General features: G+C 37.3%; 1 protein-coding gene across 1 annotated transcript; it reads right to left on the bottom strand.

Moving 5' to 3' along the window:
• Positions 1–1417: 1417 nt before the first annotated feature.
• LOC149258021 (germin-like protein 8-2) lies at positions 1418–2191 on the bottom strand. The gene is made up of 2 exons (XM_089397378.1): positions 2062–2191; positions 1418–1959 (listed from the first exon to the last, which is right to left on the bottom strand). Exons 1-2 carry the CDS (start codon positions 2189–2191, stop codon positions 1418–1420), a joined length of 672 nt encoding a protein of 223 aa, XP_089253504.1.
• Positions 2192–11751: the final 9560 nt, after the last annotated feature.

Genomic DNA, 11751 nt, shown 5'->3' with positions numbered 1-11751 from the left:
CAAGACACTTCAAGCTACTGGTTTATTTTCTATTGGCTTGCCTTACGGCGTTTTCTTTGCAACATCAGGTGCAAATGCTAGTTATATCTCTTTGACAATTTACAAAAGAAATGATGATATATTTTGGGTACATGATATGCTTCCACCCTCATACATAAGGAGGCATCTATTGTTGGAAATTTATTTTTTTTAGGCAAAGATGTCCTAAACTATCATTAATCCCACTTAATACAACCAAAGTATGATTTATGGGCCCATTTTGATTGCTCAAATCATAGTTAAGTTACAATTGACCAATCTTGGGTTCAAGTTACCTTTTCATTATACATGTAAAACAGATCGGTGAACAGTAGAGATTTAACTTGTACAAAATTTCCATGGAATATTTTTAATAGTAATAAAGATAGAGAGTTAAGATTTATGTTAAAGGTAGTTATGTTTTTTTTTTTTTTAATTTGGTTTTTAAAATGTTATAAAAATAAATTAAAATAAAACATAAATATTTTGACCATCAAAAGAGTTACGGTTTTTTAGTCATTTGGTTTACCAATTAAGAATTTCCACGATTGAAAATTATATTCCATATTATAATTATTAATAATAAAGTTATAAATTAATTATTTAATATGATTTACTTTAATCTTGACGATATATATGAAATTACTTTAATCTGAGTGATAGCGAAGTGAATCTGAGAATTATTAAAGCATGATAGTGTAACAAAATCCTTTTATCCAGTAAGAATTTCCATGATTAAAAATTATATTCCATTTTATAATTATTAATAATAAAGTTATAAATTAATTATTTAGTATGATTTACTTTAATCTTGACGATATATATGAAATTAAGAATGATCAAACATGTTATAATCTGAGTGATAGCGAAGTGAATATGAGAATGGCAAGAGGCCGTCCAAGAAGAATGAATTCTATTGCTCGTTCAATATTTTGTACATGATCGTGGAATTGTGGAAAAATCCTGTGTGACTGATGTTTATTACTTGATCTTTTGTTCAATTTTTTCTATAATCTATGTAGTTCTTGGTAATTTAGGCGGTGTATCAAAGCCGTTCCTGCAGTTAGTTTTGAGTAGACTACATTTTTAAAAGAAGGATGTTGTTCTCTTTGTGAGAATGGTGGACGACTTCTTCCTCTGAACAGTTGAATATTGATTAACATGAGAAATTTCATAATCCAAATTAACACTGATATGTATTTCCAAGTCTTTGTCAATCGTGTATCAAACGCAGCGTCAGATTTGAAATATTGAACTTTTATTTATATTATAATTAAACGCAGCGTCTGCTATTATAATTACCTCTCTCAGATAACAACATCGGGAGGTTGGTATATAAATACCACCTCAATTGAAGGAAGGAAAGAGCGAATAGTATTATGACAGCATCGGATCAAGATCATGAGGATGTGAACCTGCTTTGGATAATTTGGACGAGCTTGTCATCGATCTGGAAAGCTCTGGCGAGCACAGAGGCAGAAACAGGAGGAGAGGCTCCGAACAAGGCCGGCGCAACCTGTTGAGTTCCTGGATTCTGGCTGTTCAGTCCAGAGAAGGCCACTGCGTTGACAGGGCCAATGTTCTGTTGGAAATGCACAAGACCTCGAGGGAACACAAACACGTCTCCCTTCTCCAGCGTTGTGGAGAACAGAGTGTTGTTAGTGGTGATAAAGCCAACCAAGAGAGTACCCTCGATCAGCACCAAGATTTCGGTGGCCCGCGGATGTGTGTGAGGAGGGTTGAGGCCGAGAGGAGCAGCGAAATCAAGGCGGACCAACGAAATTCCCAAGGTGTTTAAGCCTGGTAGCTGCGTTACAAAAGCTGGCGTTACAACGAATCCCAACTGGTTACTGGTATCTCCTGGTTTATCTAGGCCCCTCAACCGGAAGTCGTCTGCTGTGACCGTCATCGCATTCTTACATGGAAACCCGTTCACAATAACTGCACAATTCAAAATATATATAAAATGTTATTCACCCATGATCAGCTAGCAGACATTCGCAAACGCACAATACATACATAATTACAACATGGAAACATTACCATTGCTTTGCATATCAGCAACGCAAATGTCTTGTAAAGGATCTGGATCACTTGCACGCACAATAACAATACTATTCGCGTATGATAAGATCACTAGTACTGCAACTGCTAACGCCGGAAAGGATTCCATGGCTGTAACTCACTATTTTTCTTTTCTTCTATTCGAAAATAAATAGAGATGGACTGAATTTGATTATGAATGGAGAGCGTTGCTCCCTTTTATAACTATGGTAAATGACCCGGTGTTGCAGGTCCACCCACCGAATCCCCTCTGCCGCATACGACTGTGTCAGAGTTCTGGTTAGTTAGAGTCTAGAGTCTATAGTTATGTTTTGTGAAATATATATATATATATATATGTCTGTCGGGAGGATAGGTCAGTTGTGTATTTTCTTTCGACATTCAAAAATAGAAAATGTCTACCTTTATCTAATTTGTTTTAGATTGTCTTTTAAAAATGAAAAAGTTTGGTTTCATATAACGTGTTTTACTTTTTCAAACTAAAAAAATTGTACAATGATTCGGAGTTTGTTTTAGATTGTCTTTTAAGAATGAAAAAGTCTGCTTTCATATAACATGTTTTGCTTTTTCAAACTTAAAAAACTGTACAGGATCGGGAGTTTGATACAGTTTGGAATTTAATATTTAATCACAAAAAATAATTAATTGATAATGGTGTTGAATAAATATATATATATATATATATATATATATATATATAATATAAAGAGTAAGATTGTATTGCTTAACAAAATTAAAGTTTCAGTGCATAGTTCTACTATCTACTACCATTACTAGTATTTTTTAGAGCAATTTATTGAATGTGAAACTATATAGTTTTGTCCATCTCCTAATAGAGTTATAGAGCAATATGCCGAATGGGAAATTCTATAATTTTGCCCATTTGCCAGTAGAGTTATAGAGCAACCTGCCTATTGGGAAACTATATAATTTTGACCATCTGTCAATAGAGTTGTTACTCTAAAACTGCAAAAATTGTAAAATCTGCACTAGAGTGTTTATGGAGTCATCATACCACAAAAGGCTATCAACCAAAATTTAACAATTATGAATCAAAAGAAGTTATATCAACCAACATATAACAATTATGAATCATAAGAAGTGATACCAACCAACATTTAACAATTATGATTCAGAAGATGTGACACGTGTTTAATCTCTCCCACTAGATCCTAGAGACGTAGACGTTGTGCTAGTGCATGGAATATGACACTCAATTTGAGCAATGAAAGTGTCCATCCTCTCCACATAGAACCACAAGTTCCACTATTCTCTTTTCACATCATCAAGGCTAGCAAAAACATTATACCTATCATGTCGTTTTTCCATAAGAATACTTCCTATCAAGGTTTCCTTTTTCCAATAACAACTAATGAAAAAATACTACTCTTTTAAGTGTGGCTAGTGTCCGAAATCCACTGCCCACGTTCCTCCACTAACTCTGAATCTGAGAAGAAATGTCTTTCTCTAGCTACTGTTGGGCACCAAATTGGCCTATCTTTTCCGTGCATTTCCACTCCTCTTTTCATCCCTTTTGTATTCGTTCGCATATATTTACTGTGTAAAACTATGAGGTAATTCCCCCTTTTATCGTCTCTCATGATATTTAATTAATGGAGTAGAGTCATGAGGGTTTTACCTATGCGAACCACTAAGACATGTTATGACCGCCGATTATGGAGCACAGGTGTTGACCGCACAACGTATTGCAGCAGTTCTGTGATTCACCGCAGCTGATCGACCACGACGAAACAACATAATTGATTTGTAGCTATTCCCAACCCATTTTCGAATCATTCCTATTCTTGCTCTCTCAGTGCCAGTGCTGTGATGGAACTGATGTATATCTTTGGGAATATAGTTTCTAGGTTTTGGGGAGAGATGTTATTCTCCTTTGTAATGTATAAAAGACAGGTCATTCCTGTATCAAAACTTAGTCAGACCTTGCATTGTATTGTAACAACATTATTCAGACTAACAAGATACAAGCCTTTTTGTTGATCTATCATTCGTTGTGAGTAACGCAACCCTGATCAGAGAGTTGGGCCTGCTCTTCTGATCAGGTGTTGCGTGTTTCCTTGCTTTGTGTGTATTGTTTATTGTTGTGTTTATTTCTTGTTTGTTGTCGTAGATTGCTTAGGTAACTGTGAATACCTTTTTAAGTTCTGCAGTTGAGTTTTTATTTCTATTTCAACAATGCTTTGATTGGTGATCACGAAACCTTGGTCGATGACAGATTGTAACCTTGCCCCTGCACATCTTGCGTGTTTCCTTGAAAAGAATACGCACCTGGATTGATACATTAATGTAGGAAAAGGGGTGTATAAATTGTTCATACCTGGACACCAACTTTTTGGCGTCGTTGCAAGGGAGGCTAATGAGGTGCAAGACACGATGTGTATTAACCAAAGGGTCAATCTCTCATCTTAGCGAGAGAACGAACTTTCTCACTCTGCTCAGGTCCTCAGCGTAGGTATTTCCTTTATTTCGTGTTTTTATTGTTTCCTATTTTATTAGGGCTGATCTCTTGCCCTGGGGAGGAAGGAGTCCTTTGATGCCCTACTCCAGGCTCTGAGCTTAGATTTCCCTTACATTTTTGTGTTTTCAATGTCGAGAAAACCAATCTCTCGCTCTAAGGAGGGAGGGGTCCTTTGACGCGCTACTTCAAGTCTTGAAGTGTTAGGTTTTCTCGTGTGTGTGTTATTTTCTTGGTTGGGTTCTTGTCCCAGGGAGGGAGGAGTCTTTTGACGCCCTCCCCCAGGCCCTGAACCCTAGGTTCCTATTTTCTTTTCTTTTTTTCTGTTAACTGCCCTCTTTTCAACGTGATCTCTCGTCCTGGGGAGGGAATGGTCTTTTGACACCCTACTCCAGGCCTTGAGCATTTTGGTTTGATTGCAACATTTGTCACCACACCAACTTGTATGAACAGAGAGCCAAATAAAAAGGGCAGAGGGAGAGCCCCAAATAAGGGAGGACAGGATTTGGGAAGGAACACTTATATCCAGCAAATCATTGCAAAAGCTGAGTCAAAGGCGTCTTCCCGTGCAACCTTGAGGCCATGTGCACAGACAAAATTTGAGGGAAAATCTGTAGAACAACCAATGCTATTCACAACACCCCCTGCTGATTCGATACAACAGACCCTTCCAGCAGTCGGGGAGACAAGCAACGTTACACCTGTTAAAGGAATCTCGTTGCTTGTAACATAAGAAGAAGAAGTTGCAAGTAAAGCGTCCAAAGGAACGATCCATCACAGTAGGGAAGAAGGAGTTGCAGAGAGGAGATCTGAAGGATCCAACCACTGTGGCAGGGAGGAAGAGATTGTAGAGACATTTCTATCACCAAAGGATAGAGGAAGTGCTGTTAAGGAAACTAGAACCCCTTTGATAAAATCCCTTCCTGTGGAACCTGCTGAAATCCCTAGTGAGTATTGGAGGATATTGATGGCACCTACAACCTCTACTATTGACTTCCCAATTGGGGATTTAGGGACTGGCGCACCAACAAAGCCCATTCCTTTAACAACTTTACCCAGTTTCCATGGGCTTACTTAAGAAGACCCTGACACATTTTTGTTCGAATTTGACATTGTGTGTCGAGGGTATGATTACATAACGAATGCTCAGAAATTGAAAATCTTTCCTGCTACGCTAAAAGGGATAGCCCTCCAGTGGTTTATGGGTCTTGGGGGAAGGTCTATCACCACATGGGAGGAGATGAGAATTTCTTTCTTGGAGAAGTACCAGGACTACTGTAAATCACGGGATATTAAAGAAGAGATTTTACACGGAAAGAGGACGAAAATATGGAAGATTGTGTGGAATGCTTTAAACACAAATTGCAGAGATCGGGTCACTCTGACTTGGATAAGGACATTTTGAAAATTATCCTTCTCTGGGCTTTCTCAGAAGACTCTTTGGAATTGTTGAATATAGTCGGAAAGGGAGATATACCAAAGGAGAACTTTGATACCATCTCTAGGTTGTGTATCCAATGCTCAAGAGGAGTTGCAAGGAATAAACAAGGGATTCGATCAACAAAAGTATCTGGTGGAGGTGTTACAAAAGCAGAAATTGGGAATTTGTTTGACAACATGAGGACTGATATCCTGAGTACTTTGTCTGAGCAGATAGACATGTTGCAGGTAAAACAGAAACAACTGGAATTGGAAAGAACTATGGCCGTATTTTTCCCAACATGCAGGAAGAAACACCAACAGAGGGAATGTCCATTAAACTCCGTAGAAGAATGTGAAATCTGTGAGCTGAATCTTGTGACAAGTTCATGCCCATCCTTGCCAGGACAAAAAGCAGTTTTTCAAGGGACAGGCGAAGAGATGGAGCACCTATACATTATGGGACCTAAAAAGCCATGGAAACCTCTACCGTAAATGGGAAATCAAGGTATGTTTCCTGATCCATCTCAATACTTTAGCAATTTTAATATGGGTCCCCAGACCATGCCTTATCCGCCCACATGGCCCCAATACCAGTTTCCACCTTGGCAGTAGTGGGCTCCTCAAGCTAGTTCAAGTTCCTCATGGGCTCCGAACTGGTGGGGACCTTCTCTTCCTGGTCAGTTTCCCCAGTCAATGCCACAACAACAACTTCAGTTGCCCTCTAATGTGCCTCTTGGTAATCAACTTGTTCGTCCCCAACTCCCTATCCAACCCAATCTGAATCCTAATAATAAAGGGCCTCAGCAAGCTGACACCCTCAACCTACCTTCATATAGCATCTCTACTGCATAATTCTATGCGATGAATTTACGATCTAGGCAGACAGTAGATGCTCAACCATCACCAGTTATCATTGAACAGATTGACAGTAAGGAGAAGGAACCAAAAATGGTTGAAGAGGAACCAAACTGAGTCAACAAAAATTATACACCTCCTCAACTGCCAGTTACTCAAAAGCACCAAGCTGAACCGCCCTATTGAGAAAGGTTGGTTGTGAGTAAACCAACCCCTCAAGCGGAGTTTGACCTGTTAGGGGAGTTACATAATTTATTCGTTAAGATCCCTCTATTGCAAGCTATGAGGGATGTACCTATATATGCAAAAACTCCTAGGGAATATTGTGCTAAGAAGCCTAAAAAGAAATCAAGAGACCCTTTCACCATTCATGTAATGGGGAAGCTATTAGATTTCATGATGGGAAGGTCCATGCTTGTAAAGTATGGGGATCCCGGGAACCCAATTTTAACCGTACAAATTAATGGGGTAGAAATTCCAAATTTATTGGTAGATTTGGGTGCTGCCATAAATGTCATCACTGCTGAAACCATGCGTGCATTAGGCCTCCGTAACTTGAAACACACACCTACAGTGTTATAATTGGCAGATCGATCTACAGTGAAACCAGTGGGGAAGTTAGAAGATATCACGATTTCGGTTGATTCATGGCACTACCCTGTGGACTTCCTAGTACTCCAAATGGAATCTCCAGCTGGAGGCCATCCCTTAATTCTGGGAAGGCCTTGGCTGGAAACCGTATATGCTTATATTGGGTGTCGGTCTGGACATATGATCATTTCAAATGGGCAAAACACTAAGAACCTAGTGTTATATCCTCCCACAGAACCTAACCCATCAACAAAATCAGCAGGCCGCAAGAAATCTTTATACAGGAAAGAGTCTGAATCAGAAAATCTTCTACACACATCTAAATTTCCCTAGTTATTAAGTAGTCAGTCTGACTGCTCAATTATTAGGAATCCCCTTACATTCTTCTACCATAATTCTTGAAAAATCTAAGTCATTATGTCAGGCTCGAAGTTGACACTTTCAGAAGGGACCCTGTGAGAGAGGCCTTTAATCATGATTAGGGATTATCATTGATCACCAACCATCCCCAATAAAACCATAAATCTGGCCATTGTGCTTCAAAGGCTTTTGTTCAGTGACAGGTGAACAACGTTAAACAAAGCCTCGTAAAAACTGATGGAGCCCCCTCTATTTCAAGGGCCAGCTTGAACCTAAAGGCTAGTTGCGTTGGTTTCCTGGCATAGCTTTTGCATCCAAGGACTGCCTACGGGAAACAGGTACAAAATATGGCGCCATTACCGGGGAGCGAAGTAACTAATATATATTTCTCGGGGGAATGATAAAGATTAGATCTATTCTTTTCATATGACTCCACTTTATCATATGGCGATTCCACTAGGTGACCAATCCCATTGTTTCGAAATTTCAGCTGCCTTTACTGCTATGCAAGGTTCATTGATACTTACAATCAGTAGTATATGTCTCTCCCTCTCAGCCATGGTAAAAAATTTAAAATTTCTACAGAGGATGCAACTTTTAAACTACACCTATGAGTGTAAATTTTCCATGGGATTTTATGTTCATATTGTATATATTCTTCAGATTTTTAGCTCCTCGCAACATGGTTTGTCAATAAATCCACTTCGCACTTGGTTACATTGGAAAGCGGATTACACCTAATAGTGTAAATTTTTTCAGTTCAGTTAGATAGAGGTATGGGGATTAAAAAGATATTTTGAGTTTCAATATGTAGTAGATCAACGTGTTCGATGTTTATGAGTGGTGTGATTTGAAGAGTATATGATAGATCAAGTTATATTTTCAGTCTTTAGAAATTTTCAGTTTTCAGATTTCAGTATGAAAGAGTATTTGAATTAGTGCAGGAATATGGTTGCATTTCACAGTTGTAGGTTGTAGTGTGTAGTGTGCAGTAGCAGAGTATTCAATGAAAACACTGATCCATGGAGATTCGTTATATTTCGATATAAGATGCAAAATTAGTGGTTGGTGGTTTTATGGTATGACTCCATGCCCAACACTAAAGGCAACCGGTCTACTAGTTCTCTACATCCCACAGGGGGAAGCAGTCCCCATTGGAGCCAATGTTGTAACATGATTAGTTTTGATAATTTAAGTGTGTTGGTATAATAGGTTTTAGTAGTTTAGAAATAATAAATTGGTCTGCAAGAGTAAAATGCACCCTCAAAATGTAAATTTAAGTCTCATTATCAGGTTGATTTAGTTAATCATGCATTTAAACATGATTAAATGATGTAATAAAGTAAATTCAAACATGGTTTAAAAACAACCGAAAATGAATTTTCAAAAATGGAAAGAGGTTTTTGTTTATAACATCCTCATGTACAAAACTCTCTTATTTTTCTAACAATTGTTATGGTTTTGGAGATACACTTACATCTTTGAAGGCATGTTTTCCAAAAATTTCATGTTTTAGTCACCTTTTTGCAGAGAATATGGTGGCTAAACAAAGATGAATCTTGGGAAATTGGAGGAGGTTTTTGTTCCTCAGATTAACAAAGGTTATGGTTTGGGATATTTGGATGAATCTTTGTAGGCATGTTTTCCAGAAGTTTCCTTATTTTAGCCAGGGTTTTCAAATGCAGTTTCCGAGTAGGGGGGGATAAATTTTCAAAAACATGAAAGAGGTTTTTGTTGCTAACATAATCATTTAAGAAAACCTGTCTCACGTTTCTAACATCTATTATGTTTTGGGAGACACAAAGGTATTACATGACCCTATTTTTCAGAATTTCGGGAGGAAAAAGCTCAAAGACAGTTAGTGACATGGAGGCCACCTCATCAAATATGAGTTGCAACCCAATTCGAATTTCTCTTCTTTATCAAAAAAATCCTCAAGGATAGTACTAAAACTCTTCAAATAGTTTTAGTTACCTTTATTTGTGTTCTATTTTTGTAATACAATTTTCAAATATTTGTAATATCTCTTGATATTTTTATCAATATATTTTGTGAGGAAATTGTATAAATACTTCATCAATTGAAGTAATATGGGTTGGCTTTTGATGCCAAGGCTCTTAAACTATGTAATAGCTTCCCTTGTAGAATTCTAATGAAATCCTTCCGGCTGCAGTTATGACATAATTTTGTGTTTCTCGTGTGTCTTTATAGTGTTTTCATAACTTGTTTCTACATATGTTCAAAGCAATTGTAGGAAGGTCTGGGTAAGGTAGATTAAGTCTTAATCTCTCTGTAATTCCATGCAAAATCATAACCTTTAGAAAGAGATTAGCTTATTGGACTGTTTGTCCAAGATAAGTCCTCTTTGACTGGTTTTTTCTTTATGTTTTCTGATAGCCATTAAAAGAGATTAGCTTATTAGACTATCTGTCTGAAATAGCTCCTCTTGGAATCGGTTTCACTTTGGCCTTTTGTTACCTTTGAATATGTTTTTGTTGGGCTATATAAATGTTCTACACACATCTAAATTTCCCCAGTTGTTAAGTAGTCAATATGACTGCTCAATTATTAGGAATCCCCTTACATTTTTCTACCATAGTTCTTGAAAAAACTAAGTCATTCTGTCAGGCTAGAAACTGACACTTTCAGAAGGGACCATGTGAGAGAGGCCTTTAATCATTATTAGGGATTATCATTGATCGCCAACCATCCCCGTTAAAACCATAAATCTGGCCATTGTGCTACAAAGGATGTTGTTCAGTGACAAGTGAACAATGTTAAACACAGCGTCATAACAATTGAGGGAGCCCCCTCTAGTTCAAGGGCTAGCTTAAACCTAAAGGTTAGTTGAGTTGGTTTCCTGGAGTAGTTTTTGCAGCCAAGGACTACCTACAGGAAACAAGAACAACAACATCCAAAAAAATAACTTTGATATTAGTTTTTATTGATAATTTATTTTTTATAAAATTCTAGTTATTTGTCACTAAATTATCTATAAATATTATATCATTTTTGTTTTATTTAGATTTATTTGTACACTAGTAATTCTGTTCTACTTTTATTTTACAAATGAAATCAAATTACATGTTAGAAGTTCAATTTAAAAACTCATTATCTAATATAGTTTATTGCTTCTAAAATTAGATGCATTTTAAAATAATGTGTAATAATTCTAAATAAAATTTAATTCTATAAGTAATGTTTCGTTAGCACACGGTACAATTAAATATATTTTATTTTTTTCAAATTATTTAGGAAAAGTTTCAAATGGTCCACCCTTGATATGTTTGATCAGGTGCTCATGTCCTAAGTGTCGTAAAATGCTCAAAATTTAAATTACTTAGAACTAGTTCAAAGTTGAATGACTGGAAAGTACCCGTCTTCCCGATTCTGGCGCCGCAAACGGTTCGAAAAACGGTCGCCGTATGAGGAAGTTATGGCAAAAAGAAGAATTTGTCCATAACATTAGAAATTTTAATTTTTCAAAAAAAAATTAAAAAAGGAATATTCCACTGGGCACGGAATCTGAGGCAACCACCAAACATTAAATGTAACTGCAGTTAAGTTGGCAGAATTTTGGCAGGAGCGCCAAATTTGGCGGACCCGCCATAATTGGTGGAGCTATCTGGAGTTAACTAAAGTTAGCTGGAGTTTTTCTAGGGGCAAACTGGAGAAACTTTAAATGGCCATAACTTTAGCTAGGAAAGTCGGTTTTGGACGATTTTTTTTTTTTTATTTTGGGTATTTTCGACCTTCTAAAGCCATTGGTGTAGGTCTTACATCCATCTGAGGTCATTTGCAGAGGGTTTGGAGCCGTGAAAGTTCTAGGAGCCACCAGGGCCCAGTTTTGTGAAGACTGTATAGGGTTGCAGGTATCCATTGGAGGTGATCCAATAGTCAATCCTGAAGGATTCAACTGTTCTGAATCCATTTTTACCATCTATTTCTCCTGTAGATGCTTCTAT

This window comes from Pinus tabuliformis, chromosome 6 (genome assembly GCF_031772625.1).
Source record: "Pinus tabuliformis cultivar Carrire ecotype Pingquan chromosome 6, CPIR1, whole genome shotgun sequence".
Classification (NCBI taxonomy): Eukaryota; Viridiplantae; Streptophyta; class Pinopsida; order Pinales; family Pinaceae; genus Pinus; species Pinus tabuliformis.
Note: the sequence above shows the minus strand (reverse complement) of the source record. Positions and strands in the feature narration are given on the sequence as shown.